At 37.1% G+C, this 22,910-nt stretch overlaps 1 protein-coding gene across 1 annotated transcript in view; it reads left to right on the forward strand.

Moving 5' to 3' along the window:
• LOC126471469 (uncharacterized) overlaps positions 1-22,910 on the forward strand; it is a 268,925-nt gene that overhangs the window by 23,932 nt on the left and 222,083 nt on the right. The window contains exons 3-4 of the mRNA XM_050099666.1: positions 9,358-9,439; positions 15,959-16,789. Coding sequence (XP_049955623.1) covers positions 9,358-9,439; positions 15,959-16,789 — 913 coding nt within the window. The remainder of the gene's footprint in view (positions 1-9,357; positions 9,440-15,958; positions 16,790-22,910) is intronic.

Below are 22,910 nucleotides of genomic sequence, written 5' to 3' on the forward strand. Positions count from 1 at the left end.
CAGATGCTCACATGGTAACAGGCTCTTCTCTTCTCAATTAGAGCCATGATGACAGGCGGGGGGGGGGGGGGGGGGGGGGGGGGGGGGGGGGGGGAACGCTTTATGGCAATGCAAGCAGTATAGCATGTAATCAAAAGTGTGGGATTAACTTTGTGCCCATGTGTCAGATGAACATTTTTGGTTATGTTTAATGATTTTGTTTGAGTAATCTCTCTGGTTTTTACCTGATCTTCATGTTCCTAGAATTTTGTGTCTATTGTAATAATAAAATGCATACTACTTACACCATCTTTATTGAGTTGTGTACAAAAGAACCCACAACATGAAAACTTACTTATAAGATTTCATGAAATAATATTAAGTGAGAACTCTATGAATATATTGCATTCCCCAACGTATCTTATTGGGAGCACCACAAGGACAAGATTAGGGAAATTACACTGTGCAAAGAGGCATTTCTCATGTGTCAATTTTGAATGAAATGGGAGGAAATCCTAATATTTTGTACAGTGGGTAGTATTCTGTGCTGAGCATGTCACAGTTGTTTACTAGATGTGGCTGTTTAAGTAGATGTAGAATGATATACAAATATGTAATCACAATCCTTACAATATAAAGAAAACTAGAAATAAATTAAACTTCAAAAGAATGGTTTGTCTCTTATGAAAGATAGTTGATGAACATTAAATTGACTTGCAGTTTAATAATTTTATCTGACTGAAACAAAATTTTTCTTGGAAGTAAAAAACAGAAAATGGAGAGTCGATACGACAGTGATATTTTGAAAATCAATCTAATGCCATATATTTATTTCTGACACATCATTTTAAAAAGCACCACTCTTCTTGCTTATTTATTTACCTTTCAACATTTTACATGTTATGGAGTACATCTTCATATATTAAGCTAAGAGAGAGATTTTTAAAAATTTCATGATATTTTACATCATGACATTTTATACTGTCAGAATTATGTATAAACAGACATTTGATAAAGATTAAGTTATATAAAAGATTAAGTTATATAAAAAAGAAAACTTTGAAAGTATGTAGTACAATATTATGACACACTAACATCATTTTTCAATCCTGATAGTGATTAGTCAATGTATTAACAATGTTTTCTTGTATGGTTGTTTTTCAGTTACAGCAATAAATATATTACAATACAGTTTCTTAATGGAGCAGACATTTTCATTTTATGCACATCAGAGTGTAGTAGTAATGTCTTTGGTTGTAATGTTTGTCTGACTATAAAATGGATTAGTAATGATAAACTTTAGTGTCAATATATCAAAGTACAGGTTTTGAGGTACATAGGGTATAGAAAAAAAAAGTGTGCTGTATAATCATTAACACATCCTATGAGGAGTAATTTCATTAATATCATGTATTTCTTTATGTTTCTTGATTCTATGGACACTGTATCAAATCATTCATTCAAAATGATTTATAAGTTGTGTTGCTCTGTAGTTTTTCAGTTGATAGTGGTTCTATGCCATTACTTCCTCAATATAAATATTTCAAACTGCCCATTTAAAACCTATTTACTATGAATGGGTTAGATACAAAAGAGAACTCAGATTTTTTACATTTGATTCGTATTCTGTATTTTTACTATATCCTTCTTTGTAAATAATGAAATTCTAATTATTATTACTATCCTATGAAAGGAATTAATTTACATAGTGCAAATCTTCTATTTAATATTCTGTTTACATTTTCACAAAGTAATTTATATTAAAATCTGTAAGAGATTTATATTTCCATATTCCCTACAGTACTCACGCAGTTGATTATATTCTTGTCAGCTTTGTAGCCAGATCATGTAGTCATTTGATACAATACTTCTGCCATCTCTCTGGTCACTATGTTAAGGTGAGAATGCTGTTTGCTAAATCATACCTAAAGATGGTGGCCAGATGGACCACTGAAATATGGTGTCAGGCTGACTGTATTTATTTTTGTTTATTTATACACATATTCTGTACATCCTTTGATGCATGTGAGATGCTAGGATGTGAAACAGGTTAAAGAATATATAAATGTAGATGATATAGAACATAGTACAGTTATTTTACAGAAACAGTTGCAGGGACAATATAAATATAAAAATAGAACAAAACAGAAGGAAAGTGTAAAAGACATCATACAAGGATTAATACATATTGTACAGTACCAAACAAACACACAGTAAAAATATATGAGTAAAATGTCTATACTTTTCTGTTAAAAAAGATCATCTAATAAATAAAATGTTTTTTCAAGTAAATGTAACTTTAATTCATTTTTAGGTAAAGCACTGTTAGTATGTAGGCCTTTGATGAGTTTGGCAATGAATTAAATATTTTAATACTGGAATACTGTACTCCTTTTGTTACATGAGTTAGATTTTTGAGATCACAATGGATGTCAGCCTTCCTTCTTCTATTGTGATCATGATACATTGCATTGTTTTCATAGTGTGCAGGATTTTCAAACATGAAACTCATAATTGAATAAATTCATTGGTAAGTTGTACTGAGTATCCCTAGCTTGTTGAAGAGATTATGACCAGAGCTTGTCGAGGATACTCTGCACATAATTTGGACAATCTCTTTTGCAGAAAGAAATGTTTCTTCAAAGTGGATTAATTCCCCCAGAAAATAATTCCATAGCACATAAAAGAGTGGAAGTACGCAATGCAAGTGGACTTAGTGACACATGTCTCTGAATTGAGACTGTCCTAATGGTAAAAGTAGATGCGGGCAACATTTTTATGATCTGGAGGATATGTTATTCCCAGCTAACTCTACTGTCTTTGTGGGGGCCTCAGAATTTGGTGCAGTCTACCCTTTATAGTTACTAACTGTAATGTACAGTAGGTATCTCCTGTGGGAATTTGTGACTGAAGATAGAATGGATGTAACTAGTTATGCAAAGGTTTAATGTGAAAGAGTTTACTTTGAACCAGGTTAGGAGTTTTGAAAGTAATATCAATGGACAGCCTGTCATTTATCACAATGATAGTATCATCAGCAAGCATACTGAATATGCATGTTTTGAATGACAAAAGTAGATCATTTATATATATGAGAAACAGCATCAGATGAAGGACAGATCCCTGTGAGGCTACATGGAGTATAGTGCCCCAGTTGGATTCCACCTCTCACCTGCTTTTCTACTCTCATTCAAAACTACATTCTGCTTCTGGTCTTGGAGATAGGATTTTAGTTAGCTTCTGACTGTACCTCTGATCCCATAGTGACATACTTTGCTTAGAATTATACTGTAATCCACACAGCATACAGTATACAGTATACTGTATACTGTATACAGTATACTGTGATCCACACAGTCGAAAGCCTCATGGACATTCACGCGGTCATTTGCTTGTTTGGTTTGGTTCGCCAGTAACCATTGATAACAGCTGAGTTAGGCATCAGCCTTTGTTGGACAAGCACCAGGATACTACACATCATTTATGTAGCTTTTCTGTTGTCTTCATGGTTTTGTTCTTAAATTATTTGCCTGTTTTTTGTGTTTATATACTTTATTTCATAAGTTCATTACATATTTTTGTACAAGTATTCGAGAGGTGTAATATGGCATTTTAGTAATGGTAGCATGTACATTTGCACTGTCTGTGGCACAATAATCATTTGTTTGTTTGATTTGGGCAACAAGTAACTGCTGACCACAGCTCAGTCAGCTGCCAGCCACCACTGGTGAAACTCCAGGTGGCTATCAAGTCACACTTTTAGCTTTCATGCTTGTTTCATTATCTTAGTTGGATAGATTGTGTGTGTGTGTGTGTGTGTGTGTGTGTGTGTGTGCGTGTGTGTGTGTGTGTGTGTGTGTGTGTGTGTGTGTGTGTTTGTGTGTGCGCACGCGCGCACGCGCAGACTCAGGAGGGGCTTTCTGTTGTTAAGAAACTGCTGAAGACACTTATGGCCATGGTCAGCTGTATTCAGGCTGCGGCCTTGGGGTGTAGCAATGGTGTAGTATCTAGTGCATTGCATGGGATTCCTCAGTTATTGCTTGTTTTGCCTATGGGCTCTGCTGCTGAGGCACCTTGCAGCATACCCATAGCAGGGGACCTACACTCACTGAAGGTTAAGTTGCAGGTCATAGTGCATTTGTGTCATCTGAGGTGGAAAGTCAGTGTGGAAGCTGCCCATTTGGCCTTGTCCATTCATGTGAGAAGACAGGTGACTGCTCTTTCAGCAGAATCTGGGAAGGCACATGGGGAGAGGGGTTTACTAGTTATTAGGATCTCCAACATAGGTGCTTTATGGAGACCCTTAGGAAATAGCATCAAGGGCTGGAAAGAAAGCTAGTGTGCACTGGTTACGTCTGGCAGAGAGGCCCCAGGGCTATCAAGCATGCAGGGTACAGTTGTCTGTAAGCTGCGGCACATGTCGGCACTAATGACATATGTTGCATGGGCTCTGAGGTCATCCTCAGATCATATGTGTAGCTGGTAGAAGAGGTAAAACCTGAAGGCCTCATGCATCGGGTGCAACTGCAATATGCGCTCACATTCTGCAGTATCAGTCCTAGTACTGTATGGGGTCCTTGGTTCAGAGCCAAGTGAAGGCTCTCAACCATAGGCCCACTCAATTCTATGATGGTTGTGGCTGCAGATTTCTGGACCTGCATTATTGGGTGAAGGACTGTAGGACTCCTCTTGACAGGTCAAGGGTGCACTACACAAAGGAAGCAGCCACTCAGGTAGCAGAGTACTTGTGGCATGCATGTGGGATTTCTTACTCTAGGCAGTAGTTTGATGGACTCTGATGAATGCTCACCATTCAATACACAAAGAGCAAAATCAAGTCACAAGCAAAATAGACAAAATTTCTGTGTGAAAAAAATTTGAACACTAAATTCTTGAAATATTTGTAACAATTTCCCTGAACTTACTGCCCACCAGGAAAGTTGTCATTCTCAGATTATTCTCAGAACCTAGAACTGGCTGAAATCCAAAGTAGGAAGCTCTGAAATATTTATTGAGTCATGGAACATATACTGAAAAGACAAATTAGATACCATAGGAGGGGGACTGTTCATTGCTGTTGCTATTGAGATCAAAACTAAGTCTGCCTGTAAAATTATGGTGACACAGTTGTAGACCTAGGTGAAACCAAGTTAATTATCAGATGTTTTTACCAGTCACCTGATTCCACCAGAACAGTAGAGAAACATTCAAAGAAAGTCAATGCTCAGTAGCATGAAAATACACAGATCATGCAGTATTAGTTAAAGGTGACTTTAATCTACTGAGTATAGACTGGAACATCTGTGGAGTAATTGTAAGTGGTATGGACAGAAAGCTTCATAAAGTATTTTTGAATATGCTTTCTGAAAACTGCCATAAAAACTAGTTCAACAACCTACACACAATGAAAATACTTTAGACCCTGTAGCTACAAACAGGTTTGACCTTATCAGCAGTGTCAGTATAGAGAAAGGGATTACTAATCATGGTGTCATCATAGCAATGATTGTTACTTAAGTTAATAATTCGATTGAGAAGGCTGGGAGAGCATTTATGCTAGAAAAAGCAAATAAGCAGTTGTTGGCATCCCACTTAGACAATGAATGTACAACATTTAGTTCCAGTACAACAGATATAGAGGAATTATGGTAAAGTTTAAACTGATTGTAAATCATCTGGACATTTATGTGCCAATAGGAAAAGATGATTTAGACAGAAATTTTAGTTGGTGTGATGAGTGGCAGCTTGCTGTAAAAGTAGACACATTCAAGTTAATTCAGACAAGTAGAATAAAAAATCCTCTAATGTTTGAATGTAGTATTAATAGTGTGCTACTTGGGACAGTCACAGTGATTAAATATCTAGGCATAACACTGCAAAGTGATATGAAATGGAATGAGCATGTTAGGTGGTAGTCAGGAGGGTGAACACTAAACTTTGTTTTATTGGGAGAATTTTAGGAAAGTGTGACTCATGTATAAAGAAGACAGCATATAGAATGCTAGTGCAACTCATTCTTGAGTAATGCTGAAGTGTTTGGGATTTACAACAGGTTGGATTAAAGAAAGACATTGAAGTATTCAGAAGGATTCTGCTAGATTTGTTACCAGTGGGTTCAGTCAGCATGCAAGTATTATGGAAATGCTCTGTGAACTCAAATGGGGATCCCTGGAGGGATGATAATGCTCTTTCCCCAAGACTCTATTACAGCAATTTCGGGAACAGTTATCTGAGGCCAACTGCATCACAGTTCTACTGCTGCCAACATATATTCCACATAAGGGCCATGAAAAGAAGATAAGAGAAGTTAGGTCTTGTACAGAGGCCTATACATAGCCATTTTTCTCTCAATCGGTTTACAAGTGGAACAAGGAAACAAATGACTAGTGGTACATGAAACCCTCTGCCATGCACCATATTGTGGTTTGTAGAGTATGTATGTGGATGTATAAGATTACAACAAACTTCATTTTTTAAATCCAGGGATTCCAGTACATTGTTCATGAGTGAAAATATGGCTTCAGTTGTGGAAATACATTTTTGGAAGCCAAACTATCACTAATGATGTCAAAATTCTTGAGGTGCCTCACAATTCTGGCATGAAGTACATAAGGACTTTTGTGAATGTGCTCAAGAGTGATATAGGATAATTTTTATGGCTTGTGTTGTGTCTCCCTTTCTGTGGGGTGGCTTTATTATATCAAGCTTCATTCCATATGGGATGTCACCCTAGTACATTAAACCTTTAAATATGTGGGCTAAAGCTTTGCATAATTGATCAGAAAGGTTTTTAGTAGTTTATTGGAAACATTATCTACAACTGATGATCCTTTGCTTTTTAGAGAGGCAGAGGTTTTCTTTACCTCATTTCTGGTTTCGGGGTATCAACTTTCTAACTTACAAGATTTGGAAAATGGTGTTTGAGTATTTCCAGTTCACTTTCTAAGGAACCATTTCAGCTTATTTGCTCAGCAGCACTTGTGAAATGGGCACTGACAGTTTTTGCAGTTGCCTTTTGGTTGCTTATATACCAGGTGATCAAAAAGTCAGTACAAATTTGAAACCTGAATAAATCACGGAATAATGTAGATAGAGAGGTACAAATTGGCACACATGCTTGGAATGACGGGGTTTTATTAGAACCAAAAAAATACAAAAGTTCAAAAGATGTCTGACAGATGATGCTTCATCTGATCAGAATAGCAATAAGTAGCATAACAAAGTAAGACAAAGCAAAGATGATGTTCTTTACAGGAAATGCTCAATATGTCAACCATCATTCCTCAACAATAGCTGTAGTAGATGAATAATGTTGTGAATAGCACTGTAAAGCATGTCCGGAGCTATGGTGAGGCATTGGCGTCGGATATTGTCTTTCAGCATCCCTAGAGATGTCAGTCGATCACGATAGACTTGCGACTTCAGGTAACCCCAAAGCCAATAATTGCATGGACTGAGGTCTGGGGACCTGGGAGGCCAAGCATGAAGAAAGTGGCGGCTGAGTACACGGTCATCACCAAACGATGCACGCAAGTGATCTTTCACACGTCTAGCAATATGAGGTGTTTGTTTTTTTTTTTTTTTTTTTTTTTTTTTTTTTTGTTCTAATAAAACCCCATGTCATTCCAAGCATGTGTGTCAATTTTTACCTCTCTATCTACATTATTCCATGGTTTATTAAGTTCTCAAATTTATACTGACTTTTTGATCACCCCGTATTTATCATCCATATATATTGGGTTTTTCTGCCACAGTTGGTGCCAGTTTCAGTCCTTATTATGCCTCAGATTGTTTTGATTTTATTACAGGATTGGTTGATTTTGTAGCTAAAATATACATTTTCTGACAGTTTTATTGCTTTGATTAATATTTTACAGTACTTTTTATTGTGATTTATCTGGATATGGTTTCCCGAATTTTATGCTGTAATGTACAATTCAGATTTTTCTTTGCAAGATATGTTCATCTGATTTGTGATCTGGCTGCAGACTTGCAATACTGTAATCAATTAGCATGCTGGGAAAGTTTAAATAGTCACTCAAGCAGCTATTGACCATTTTTGGTACTTGTAACCAGCTTGTGTCTGTCTACTAAGTCCAATGTAAAATAAATGCATACTGTTCTAAAAATTGTAAGTATACTTTAATCTGCAACAGAATATATTATTTTATGATTTACTATCTTATTTTGCAGCCAGTTAACTGTTAGGGCAATAACAAAACAGTCCATTTATTTGTAGCATATCCATAAAAATCAAAAAGAAAGTAATTATGGGGAAATTTGAATGAGCCAGCATATTTTGTGCAATGTCATTTTTTTTTTTTTTTATGAACAACATCAGTTCATCATGGTTTGAACAGATCATAATATCAGGCAGTCAGCTACATGTCTTTCTACTTGTACAACAGGGTATAATCTCTTGGAGTTAACATTATGGAGTAACAACATTCAACAGGATCCTATTATGATAACCTTTGTGTTACCATAGATATCCATTTGCAGGATCTCTTTTATTTTCAAGAAAAACTGCATGACTAGTTTGTTAAGCTACACTCACAGAAAATCTTAAAATACATTAGACTGCTAAGTTCGAAAGCAATTTGAGTTTAAACCAGCACTCTTTCTCATGTTAATTCAATGTAGTTGTAATAATACATGCTATGAAACTACCAAAGAATATGTATGCAAATGTTTTCTAAGTCATTCCTGTGGCAGATAAGCTTGGTATATTTTTTGTACAACTGTATAAGAGTCATATTTCATAATTCACTTCAAATCTCAGGGAACTTACATTTATACTTCATGCCACTCTTATGCTAGATGAGAATTTTTAAAGCAGATGATAAAGCAAAGCTGTACAGCAATGTTCAGAAAAATTTCCTTTAATAGCAACCATTGTTAGACAATTTCTCATAATAAAAATAAAATGTACCACACTCAATAAATCATTGATCAAATACACCATTTTAAATCTCTAAGTGTTGTGCTGAGCACATAGCAATATCATTGCATATAAAACACACAATGATTGTCTAGAAAATTATTCTAAAGGTAACAAGCTTCTCTCACTAAACAATGAAAATTGACATCACTACTGTAGCATTTTGTTACCATTAGGATACTCTCTGTACACTCATTAAGTCTGTCAGCTTCTCTGGTAACAAAGACTGTACAGATTTCATGATTAATTTATTCACCACAAATGTAACATCCTTATTAGGATATACATTTCCATATTTTTCTGAAAATTTTGACTTGATAATATTTTATAGAATACCTTTTGATGTGAAATATTTAAAGCAGCAATTGCTTCTTTGTATTCAGAGTTTCTTTTGGCACTACTTAGTAACATTGGGCAAAAAATTTATTTCTTTTCAGGTCAGGAAGCTTAAGTTCATCTGATTTAGGCCCTTCAAGGAATGGATTTGGTTCCATGGATTCCGATCACAGTAATATTCAGGTATGTAAATGAAACCCTCATTGGGAACACATAAGTTAGTGTAGGTGTAAAAAATTTTTAAATGTTGACACCAGAAGAAAATCAAATAGAAATCCATGTATCCTGAAGAATAATGATCCAGTATTGCCTGTAGTACAAAATAACTCAAAATTACTGAATAAGTGTGCCACAATGTCTACACACTATTCCAAATTAGTCTGAATTTACATGTTGTAACATTGTTAAATGCACATCATGTACATGCAATTTGACATGAGAACTGTAGAAAGTGAAGTTAGGTATGGGTATGGGTATGAAGTGAGATTGTGTTAGATAGATAGGCCCTGCAGTCCATGTGCTGCTTCCACAAACTGCCTCCATTCCTTCCTGTTTTGTGCCCGGTTCCTCCAGGTGTCTTCGATTCCCAGGGCTGCTGGATCATTCACCTGGTCGTCCATCCAGTGTTGCCTAGGTCATCCAATGGGACGTTTGGTGTTTGGTTTCCCTGCTAGTGCCATCTTCGCCGGTCTTCCATCTGACACACGACCTACATGGCCTACCCATTGTATTCTTTTGTTCTTTATCTTCTGTAGGATACTTGGTTGTCTCATCAGAAGGTAGATTTCATGGTTTTTCCTCCTCCTACATTCTCCGTTACCTAAAACAGGCCCCCATATCTTCCTCATTACCAGAGTTTAACTATAGTTATTATTACTGGTCATAACTATTATAGTCAATATGTATTAGTGTATAAAAACCATAGTCTCCACAGTATTACATTGCAGATAAGGAAAATACAGGCCTTAACTAAAAAATGTGAATACCATGTTGTTGCTTATATGAACCTAAATTTTATCATGTAGCAGAATCTGTAACATAACACAAGAAGAGCTGCTTAATAAGCATAGTTGATCAAGTAGCATGCAGAAAAATAATAAAGCTATCTCCCTTTCCAAGATTTTTCTGGTTTTGTAACACACTCTATGGGTTGCTGGAAGCATATCTTTAATGTTATTATATACCTGCATCATCAGTATTTACTACATCAAAACCACAAGATGGACTGTGACTTATTGTGAACACTCAGTGCTAGCAATTATATACTTCAGAGCAAAAAAAAGTAAAGCACAAAGAAGGGGAGGAGAAAAAGAATGGAAACTTTGTGAGTTGAGAGGGTATATAATGTTATTTCAGTGATTACAATAAGAATTTGGAAACATGAGCCCACTTATTAGTATTAAATTGTACCCCACTGGCTTGGATGTATGCACTGATTTGTTTGGGAAGGGTGTCATAAAGCTGTTTTGTCCTTTCCTGAGGGTAACTGAAAACAACTGTTGTAACTGGTCCTTCATATCTTGGATACTGGCACCCCGACACAGTTGACATATGAGCTCGTCCCACACATGATCTATTGGGGACAGGTCTGCAAAACTTGCTGACCATGCGTGTATCTCAACACCACACAGACAGTTCATAGAGACAGGTTCTAATCACTACCATTCCCTTTGTCCAGATAACAAGTCTTTGATATGGTAACATAAATGATGTATTTACATTTCTTTGTCATAACTATCTGAATTATAAATGTTAAGCAGAGTGTCATAGGAAACAGCAGTGTAGATTACCTGTTCAGTAATGGTTGTTGCATCTTGATCTGTAGCTCAGCTCATCAACTAGGGGACGATTTTCAGGTCCATGTTTTTAAAGTATCAGTCAAGATATTAAACTTCCTGGCAGATGAAAACCGTTTGACAGACCAAGACTCAGACTCAGGACCTTTGTCTTTCACAGGCAAGTGCAAGGTAGGAGATGAGGTACTGACAGAAGTAAGGCTGTGAGGATGGGGCAAAAGTCATGCTTGGGTAGCTCAGATGGTAGAACACTTGCCCGTGAAAGGCAAAGGTCCCAAGTTCAAGTCTCGGTCCACCACACAGTTTTACTCTGCCAGGAAGTTGCATATCAGTGCATGCTCTGCTGCAGAGTGAAAATCTCATTCTGGAAACATCCCCCAGGCAGTGGCTAAGCCATGCCTCTGCAATATTCTTTCTTCCAGGAGTACTAGTTCTGCAAGGTTTGCAGGAGAGGTTCTGTGAACTTTCGAAGGTAGGAGACAAGGTACTGGCAAAGGTAAAGCTGTGAGGATGGGGTGTGAGTTGTGCTTGGGTAGCTGAGATGATAGAGCACTTGCCCTTGAAAGGCAAAGTTCCTGAGTTTGAGTCTTGGTCCGTCACACAGTTTCAATCTGCCTGGAAGTTTCATATCAGTGCACACTCTGCTGCAGAGTGAAAAACTCATTCTTTCCAGTGAATATATAAATTCAGAGGTAGAAGACACTGTGGTTTATTTCCAGTCTGAACATTTTAAACAATTTTCTTCACGTTTTCTACTTTCTGAATTTTAATGAAGCGAGTCTTAGTTATTTCAGTATGATAAATCCTATTTGCAAGTTGACAAGACTGAACTGCATTTCAGTTCCATATTCCAGTAATAGTCACAAGAGTAAGTAAAAATGGCATATATGATATACACTTAGTTCTCAGCATACAGACCAAAAATGCATATCCACTCTAGACCAAAGACAACACTCATTTGCCCCCATTCCAAACCAACACTTGGTCACAACATTCCTAACCAACACTACTTTAGTTGAAAGCAAATCGAAGACTGTCTAACTCTTTGGTATGTGACACAAACAAAACAAATTGTGAAAAGGAAAGTTTCTACTCATCATATAGTGGATATGCTGAGTCACAGATAGGCACAAGACTGTCACAAATTACCTTTTTTGTGTTTAGCCTATCTGTGACAACAACAAAAAGTTAATTTGTGACAGTCTTTTTGTTGTGCCTATCTGTGACTCAGCATTTCTGCTAATGGTGAGTAGCAACTTTTCTTTTCATAATATTGTTATGTTACTTCCTGGATTTTGCACTGTTTGATTCAACAATATAAACTGTGAGATCAGCTGCAATTGAGGACTGCAATGAATTCAATGGTTACAAATTAGAAAAGGTACCACACCAGGACTCGAACCCAGATTTCCTGCTTTACACAAGCTATCACTTTAACTGCTATGGCTATCTGAGCACACTTTTTTCCTGATCCAAATTCCCAACTTGTCACATACTACTTACATAGCACCACCCTGTCCATATCACACTGGATTCATGCATGAGTTCAGGAGAGAGAATGAATCCACACTGAAACGATCTTAAGGGCCACCAAGCCATAAATATGTGGTGTCTGTTCTCTCAAACATGTCCAAAAGAGCATTCTTGTTCATGTAACCATACATATATATAATGGAATGAAATGAATTCTGACATCAGCCACAACTGGACATCAAAATGAATTCAGTGGCAACAAGTGAAAATTTTTGATGGGGTGGCACTTGAATCCACATTTCCTGCTTTACACGAGCAGTCCCTTACCCACTTCAGCTTTCCAAGCCCATTTTCTGTCCAACCCAACTTGTCACACACTAGTTATGTAGTGCCTTCCCCCCCCCCCCTCCACATCCCTCCCATCCCCCCTCCACCCTCCACCTTCCCGCCCCCCACAACCATTTGGAAGTATTTTATAGCATGAGAATTTTGATCTTTTCAAAACCAACAAAAAAGGAAAATTAAATTTTGTACACATTTTTTTCTGGATGCTTCATTTAACATTTATGAAGATAATATGACACTGCATATGGACAAAATTTATAGAAATAAAACGATAAGTTATTGTTGAACATAATTTTGAAATGGAACTTTTGTGTCCAAATATTGCAATATGGTAAATTTGGCTCTATTACGGTTGAAAGAAACAAGTGGAATCTGTAGGATAAACAATTTCTTTAAAATCTAAGATAAAAATTGATTCCCAGAATAGAACAGAAAACATAAAAAAGAATGAAATTTTAAATAAATGTTCCCATACAATACATTGATCCCAATGTGCATTTTTGAATATCATATTTGCAGTTTTTGTTACAATATAGCTGAAAAAGAAATGGACTTGCAAATTTCATCAGTCAGGATGGGAATTATAATCTACTGTTTAACTAAAGTCCCTGTGGTACTGGTTCATTATAACATGTCATATACGGACATCATTGTGAAGTTGATAAATAGCATCACAATACTGCTGTGTGAGAGATAACACATGAGGATGCAGGATGTCAGTGATGTACCATTGTGCCATCAGAGTTCTCTCAGTCACTACCATTCACGAGCTGAAATCAACCTTCCCACAGCACGATTCCAAGGCTAAAACTGCTCGTTATGTACCCTGCCAGGCCTGGTAACAACACAAAACATGAAAATCACTAATGCATTCTGGTGGCCGTTATACCTGTCACAGACAATTGCAACTCCAATCAAAGTTACATTGACATCTGACCATGACTTTGGGTCCTTAACTTTTAATAATAATAATAATAATAATAATAAAAACTGGGGAATTTGTATGTATTTTTCCTCAATTAAACCCCATACTTTCCTTTTAGCCTCCAAATCTTCTACATGACTACAAAACTGAAACAGAAAATTGTATGTTCAATAAATGGGGACAAAATTAGGAGCTATCAAGTGCCAGAGGAAGACAATAAGTTAAGATGTAAACCCTATCACTGGGGTAGGTTCGCTTTGGAATTAACACTGGACAATCATGCTTTTATTCATTAGAACCTTAATCCATACATTGCAGTTGCAATGAACTATCACTGTAATACCTAATGCTATTCACATTCATGCCAGGTTTATATTTGCTTGACTGGATGTGAATTTTTCAAAGAGATTAATTACTTATGTTGGTAAACATGAACTCCTCTTTATAACCCATTACTACTGCTCATAGAGCTTCGCAGTGAACAATGATATTTGCTCCATATTTTGCAGAACTTTTCGATCTTGAAATCTAGAAATTCAAATAATGTTTTTAATTTTCTTTTGAATTAATTAGGATCCCCAATTCCTTGACTTATGTTAGATGAAAGCTCGTTGAATACCATTGCTCTAAAGTACAGAAATCTATGATGAGCTCTAGGCACAAAGGCAAAATACACATGAAAATTACTTTTGGATTTGTTATCATTCAGCTGAAACTGATACTAACTATTAGCAACAAAAATCATTAATGAGTACTTCTATCAGAAAGCATGTGTTAGAGTTTTAAGTTCCTTAAAAAGGCTTCTACAAGACATAGGGCTATCTATAGGGTAAGGAAAATTGTGGCAGAATGTAAATAATTTAGAAGAGAGACAACTTACCAGATATCAAAAGCATTGAGTCATCGACAGGCACACCTGAACAAGAAAGAAAACATGTGAGTATTTTTTTTTCTCATTTGTTTGTGACTTTTAATGACTCAACACTTCTGTTATTCAGTGAGTGGTCCCCTTCGTACCTAAATTATTTATGTGTGGTTATCTACTCTTAGTTGTCTTCAGTACAACAGCAAACATATATCTTAAGACAGTGAGCTGAAAACTAGGTTGCAAGAGATTAACAAGGGTTATTATAATGAATATTTTTGTTGTATTTTCAGTATAAAAGAAAATATTGATACTGCTCACTTCTGCCAAGATTAGTGTCCTTGGTTATTCACAGTTAGAGTGTAAATGTGTACTTTGAATACATCAGTGGGTCTGAAAGTTCTTTTCAATGATGGGACCTACTGAATACAACAAATTCATTAAGGAAAGAATGACAGTCTGGTAAGGAATTTGTGTCTTCATATAACACAATAAAGAGCCATAAAATTTAAATACACAGATTCATGGAGAAAGATGTTGTGTTTTCCTTAAAATATATTTCCATAACGTATAGAATTGGTTTTTAGTGAAGATTAACACAACACTCTTCAAATTTTGGAAATATGATTGGATTAACAGAAGCATACGCAGATGTATATAAGAGGCAATTTCCCACAGGCCACATGCTGCACATGAAAAAGGATAAATATTTAAATTGTATGAACTTTTCTCTTCTAGTATCTTACAATCATTTTTTTGGGTGTGAATACAGAGCCAGAGGTAGATGTCCATATTATTAAATGCAAATAAAGTTGTTTACAGTAACACATATTTATCTAATTGCTAAGTTACAATGATGCATCAAATTGAATGTCTAACACATAATATTATGCTTTGCACAAGTCTCTAAAATACATATATATGTACATTCGTTCTTGTGAGCTTCTTGTACTAATATTGTTAACTGCAATATGTAGGGACCAACTGGCTATAGATATTATCAGATGTAAAGATATTTCTTTTATGGCTCTTAGTTGTCTTCAGTACAACAGCAAACATAGATCTTAAGACAGTGAGCTGAAAACTAGGTTGCAAGAGATTAACAAGGGTTATTATGATGAATATTTTTGTTGTATTTTCAGTATAAAAGAAAATGTGTGATACAATAGTAGCTTTATATAAGAATTATTTTGGGAAAATCTTGAAGTAATTCAGTATGCATTCTTCAATTTCCTTTGATAGTAATTTGAAGGTGTAGAGTCTCAAGAAGAAACATAACATTTTCATTTTATTTTCAGATGGGTGATTCAGTTTCAGAGTTCTCATCATCAATGTACCTGAAAAATGGCTCCCAACACCATCAATTAACACAACAGTTGCAAATACAAAAACAACAGCAGCAGCAGCACCAATTACAACAGCAGCAGCAGCACCAATTACAACAGCCGCAGCAACAACAGCCACAAACACAGCAGGCACAGCAGCATGACATACAGCAACAAAATATCATGCAGCAACAACAAGTACAACAATTAACTCAGCAACAAGCCCATCATCAAAAACTTCAACATCAGCAACAACTCTTGCAACAACAAAAGCTACAACAACAGCAACTGCAACAGCAACAACAGCAGTTACAACAACAGCAGCAGCAGCTGCAGCAGCAACAGTTACAACAACAGCAACTTCAACAGCAACAACTGCAACAACAACAAATGCAGTTGCAACAACAAGCACAACAGCAACAAAAACTCATGCAAGTACAACAGGCAGCATCACACCAACAAATTCAGCAGCACCAACAACAGCAACTTCTTCATCAACAGCAGCCACAGCTTGTGTCCCAACAGCAGCAGCAGCAGCAGCAGCAGCAGCAGTTGTTGCAACCGCAGCAAATGCAGCAACAACAAATTCAACAACAGCAAATTCAACAACAACAAATTCAGCAGCAACAGATGCAACAACAACACATCCAGCAGCAACATCTGCAGCAGCAACAAATGCAGCAGCAACAAATACAGCAGCAGCAAATACAGCAGCAACAGCAACAAGAGCAGCAGGAACAGTTTCAGAAACAGGTGCAAATGTTGCAGCAAACGAAAGCCAAATCCAAGTTCAGTGCTGCTCAGGTTTGTAAATACTTCTGAATGCCCTGTAACTGCATGCTTTCCTATCAACTATACTTAACGAATTTCCAAATTTCATACAACTGATTAAGCATAGCAGACAAACTGTTAGAAATCATAGTGTAGTGATGCAAAATTTAAATATAACTTGCTATCAGTAGTATGCAATTTTCATATTTTTCGATATTTGCACTTCCTTTATTATCATAATTTAGTATAGAAATTTTGTAGTCTATTTTAGCACTGTAGTTTTGTGAAATCTTCAATCCAGTCAGTCCTTACTGTAGTTTCAGTGACATGTAGCTTAATTTATATTCTTCATTCTTACTCAGTTCTTAATCTGTGCCCAGTCTGGGGATGGTTCAGAGTATCAGTATTTCCTCCCACTTGAAACTGTCAAATACGACCCCATTGGCCTCTCCATGGCTCCTAGCCAGTCAGTTATCATTTCTGCCACAGAAGACTCCAGCTAATAGGAAGGCCCGAGCAGCTAGATCTGAACCTGCTGAATGGTCTCCTGTGACAGACCTATCGCCAATCCTGGATGTGTCCCCATCGCTAGAGACAGCAGAACAAGAGCTGATGCAGCGGTTCCAGGTAACCTCCTCCCTGCCAATGTAGATACCTTCTGCCATCAGAAAATGAATTCATCAAGAGCCTGCATGCACTGATGCATAAAGAAAACTCTATTATCTGCATGCACATTCACCAAAACCAAGGAGACTTCTGTACACCAATACAGGCACATCCACCATAAGCTACATTCAAAAGATTTGCAGTGTTGGTTTTATAAACATTTTAGAAGTATATAACAATAACACACCCATTTCATACCTTACATAGACATTCATAAGAGAAGTGACAGAAAATTATTTCACAAGTTCCCTTTTTTACTGATATCATACAAATAACCTAAAAACAAGAAAATATTACTGATATTTGAAACAGACAGGAGATATTTACATTTTGTAGTTTCCTCAGATTATTATACCCAGAATGTTGGTACATTCTGGCATCAATACAAGTGACATTTCCCTCTCTCAGTTTAGCTATATGTCTGTTTGTTTATTTTACACACACACAACAAACTGTAATAGTGGGTCTTTTGCAGTAGTGATTATTGAAATCTTATTCAAGAATTATGTTGAAATTGCTTACCATTCCCCATTGAGTGCTCTCAGATGGTATGGCTTTCCAAGGAAATAATCACATACAAATAATCTGATAATAAGTTTAAATTTCATGAAAAACTCTACTTTCTCCATATAGGTGATATGTCACTAGATACGGCATTTCAGAACTGAACAACGAATGGAAACTATTAGTGTCAGACCAACCACATAAACAGATCTATACTTGCATAAAACTCACAATGAAACAGCACACCAAATACTTCAGTTTTAGAAATGGATCAGTTCCTGATGTAAATATGTTTAACAGTTACTGAAGGAACAGTACTAGTAGATTTGTTGTATTATTTACAGATACTTGGAGCATTACAAGTTGTTTAATGGGACAAATACAGACATTTTTACTCCTTACATTAGTGACATCAAAAATTTTTACAAACAGCTGGAGTCTCTTGGTCCTCTATCAGAAAACAAGAAAGTTAAATAATTAATATTGCTACATAGATCTCCTGCTACTGTTGCAGTATTACATTATAATAGGATGGATTGCCATAGTAATCCTTCAACACAAATTGTAATATAATGGTGTTAGCCATATAACACAACTGTAATACGATATCCTCACAGCGCCCAGTATTACATAATGTATGCATGAAAATCTATTTTAACTTCTCTTCTACCTCTTACTGCATGTCAGTACTGAATACTCATTGCTACGCGTAGTTCAAAGGAAAAAGTGCTTCTCAGGTACATTGACTTTAGAGATATGTGTTTGCAACTTAATTTTACTCAGAATAGCAAGCATACCAAATCCTGTACCACATTAACACAGAGAATAATTCAAGAATAATTTTCAATTTTTGTGCAGATAATAATGACAGATAATAATAATTTTAAACACAAACTGTACTAAAATCAATCGTTTTCCTACCAGCTACACAACATTATATTTGAAGCATAAGAGATCTACAACCATTGAAATATGACAGCCTTACAATAAATTGAAAATGTTGAATTATAAGAGAGGGATTAAAGTAATGGTTCTGTCACATTAATTGTAAAGTCATTCAAGTACAAAAATCTCTCATTGACCTTCATTGAAAATAGTATTATGTTCTGACTCAGATAAGGTGTATAAATGTAATGATGATGAAACTGACACTTGTGAAACATTATTGAAAACCCGATAATAAACCCACACCAGAAGATTAGGTCAGTATTTTTCATCTACATGTGATGTAAATGGAATGCTTCAAAAACTTTAACAAATAGAGCTGTCTAGTTACTTTGAAAATATGTACTTGTAACTCCTATTAATACCATTTTCTGAACACTGGCAGATTCTTTCTGAGTCATTCGTGAAACAATCCTGTAAATATTAGTGGCTGTTGTAGAAACAATTCCATGACGAGCAAATACATTACGTATGAAAATAGGTGCTAAAATCCTACAATAGATCATATACTGGACTTCATAACTAGTTTTATGTTATAGTTTATAGACTCACTCTATCAGCAAGAAAATTCTCTCAAGAGAGAATGAATGTGGTGTTATAGTCGGTTGACGAGCGATGGGACACAGCATCACTGAGGTAGCAATGAGGTGTGGATTTTCCTGTATGACCATTTCATGAGAGTATCATGAATATCAGGAATCAGGATCCAGAAAAGCATCAAATCTCTGCCATAACTGTAGCTGAGAAGAGATCCTGCAAAAATGGGATCAGCGACAACTGAAGAGAATCATTCATGACAGAAGTGCAACCCTTCTGCAAATTACTGCAGATTTCAATGCTGGGGAACCAACAAGCATCAGCGTGTGAACCATTCAACAAGGCATCATCGATATGGGCTTTTGGAGCTGAAGGCCCACTTGTGTACGCTTGATGACAGCATGAAACAAAGCTTTACACCTCACCTGGGCCCATCAACACCAACAGTGGACTGTTGATGACTGTAAACATGTTGTTTGGTTGGATGAGTCCCATTTCAAATTGTATCAACCAGATGATGTGCACAGGTGTGGTGACATCATTGTGAACCCATGGACCCTGCATGTCAGCAGGGGGACTGTTCGTGCTGGTGGAGGCTCTATAATGGTGTGGGGCCTGTGCAGTTGGAGTGATATGGAACCCCTGATATGTCTAGATACAACTCTGATAGGTGACATCGATGTAAGCATCCTGTCTGATCACCTGCATCCATTTGTGTCCATTATGCACTCTGGCAGACTTGAGCAAATCCAGCAGGACAATGTGACACTCCACACATTCAGATATTGATACAGAGTGGCTCCAGGAACACTCTTCTGCATTTAAACACTTCCGCTGGCCAGCAAACTCCCCAGACATAAACATTTTGAAGGTATCTGGGATGCCTTACAACGTGCTGTTCAGAAGAGATCTCCACCTCCTCATACTCTTACAGATTTATGGTAAGCCCTGCAGGATTCCTTGTGTCAGTTTCCTCCAGCACTACTTCGGACATTAGTTGAGTCCATGCCACATCGTGTTTTGGCACTTCTGTATGCTCGCTGAGACCCTACACAGAATTGGGCACATATTTCAGCTTCTTTGGCTCTTCAGTGTATATTGGCTGTTAAGTGATGCATTTGTGTATAAATAAAAATAATATTAGAAATATGATAATACTAATAATAATAATAATAAAGTAATTATACACACATCAAAAAAAGTTTTGCATCACCCCGGTTCCCACAACCCCTGAAGATAGATGTTCACTGAGGATATTGTATCACAGGCACAGTCCCTTTGACTGTTCAGAAATGTCACTAAACCTGCCCATAGATGTAAGCAACCATGCACGACCAGTGCCTATTAGACAGAGGGGCTCTGACAACCGATCAGTTCCAGACATTCTACCAGGAAGGAGGTACACAGGTCATGTTGTCTTTAGTTCAGCCATGCCTAGACGGCCGATACTGTGGTTTGATCATGTCCACATTGTTACTTTGTACCAGGAAGGGCTCTCAACAAGAGAAGTGCGAGGCGTCTCGGAATGAACCAAAGTGATTTTGTTTGGACATGGAGAAGATACAGAGGGACAAGAACTGTCAATGACATGCCTTGCTCAGGCCAACCAAGGGCTACTGCTGCAGTGGATGACATCTACCTACAGATTACAGCTTGGAGGAACCCTGACAGCAATTCCACAATGTTGAATAATGCTTTTTGTGCAGCCAGAGGACGACACGTTACAACTCAAACTGTGCAAAATAGGCTGCATGATGAGCAACTTCACTCCTGACGTCCATGGCAAGGTCCATCTTTGCAACCATGACACCATGCAGCACAGTACAGATGGGGCCAACAACATGCTGAATAAACCACTCAGGGTTGGCATCACGTTCTCTTCATCAATGAGTGTCACGTATGCCTTCAACCAGACAATTGTCGGAGACGTGTTTGGAGGCGACCCGGTCAGGCTGAATGCCTTAGACACACTGTCCGAGGTTCCCTGATGTTTTGGGGTGGCATTATGTGGAGCTGACGTGCACCACTGATGGTAATGGTAGGTGCTGTAATGGAAGGTGCTGTAATGGCTGTACAATACGTAAATGCCATCCTCCAACTGATAGTGCAACTTGCAGCACATTGGCGAGGCATTTGTCTTCATGGACGACAATTCACGTTCCCATCATGCACATCCTGTGAATGATTTCCTTCAGGATAACGTCATTGCTCGACTACAGTGGCCAGCATGTTCTCCAGACATGAACCCTATCAAACATGCCATTGATGCAGGAGACAATCTGGACCGACAGTGCCTTGATGAACTTGTGGACAGTATGCCATGACGAATACAGGCATGCATCAATGCGAGAGGAGGTGCTACTGGGTATTAGAGGTACTTGTGTGTACAACAATCTGGACCACCACCACTGAAGGTCTCGCTGTATGATGGTATGGTGGTACAACATGCAAAAAGGGCAGAAATGATGTTTATGTTGATCTCTATTCCAATTTTCTGTACAGGTTCCGGAACTCTTGGAGCCAAGGTGATGCAAAACTTTTTTTGATGTGTGTATTACAATAGTCTTTACATGGAATGGCACCTTCTGTAAGAAAAATTCAGACCTGAAGAGATTCAAGACCATGCCATCCACAGCTTCATAATGTCACTATTAAACCCAGTATGTCATGAGGTACATGGCTCCAGCAATCACTTTCACAAAAGGTGGAGTATAATAAAAAATTGTCAACTAGACACAGGAGAAAGTGTGATTTATCTGACAGTGCAACTTGTTTTGATTGTTCTACAGATCAATCTTAAATTTCCAAAAAGATGTCTTTCATTTTATGAATACTGTCTTTCAATTAATATTTGATAGCTGTAGACCCAAGTACAAGGAAAACAATAACTTTCCTCTTTCTGCTCTGAGAATTACTGTCTCTGCTTATCAAGGGGAAATGATTAATTCATCTCTTGTTTAATTCATCTCTTGTTTAATCCATAGGACAACAATACAGAATGACTTGGGTGCAAAATGTTTATGCCCTGACTGACAATGTACTTCACTATTGGCTGCAGTATAGAATCCCAAATATTCTTCTTTACTGAGAGAGCAAAAGTCAAATTCTTTGTATGAGTCATGAATGTCCAGCATCATACCATTGTCCATCCATTATTAGCAGGTACTAATGACAGAGGCAACATATGAGCATCTTACGGGCTTCACCATATGTATGAGGCTTGCTTGCCACAGTCTACTGCTGTATTCTGTTCTTTGTAAAAGACAATTTAACTGGCAGCTTTCTCAGCTGTTGTACATGTAATACACAGAACACTTCCTGCACACCCCTGATACCTATAACATAACTTCCACATAATGCTGTTTGTCATTTAAATCATCTATATATACTTATTTGCATCTCTCTCTCTCTCTCTATTCGTTTAGTCGGTTCCGACTCTTCGTGACCCCATGAACCAAATCACGCCACTTTTTCCTGTCTTGCACTTTCTCCCGTAGACCTT

The sequence above is a fragment of the Schistocerca serialis genome, chromosome 3 (genome assembly GCF_023864345.2).
Source record: "Schistocerca serialis cubense isolate TAMUIC-IGC-003099 chromosome 3, iqSchSeri2.2, whole genome shotgun sequence".
In the NCBI taxonomy this organism is placed as follows: Eukaryota; Metazoa; Arthropoda; class Insecta; order Orthoptera; family Acrididae; genus Schistocerca; species Schistocerca serialis.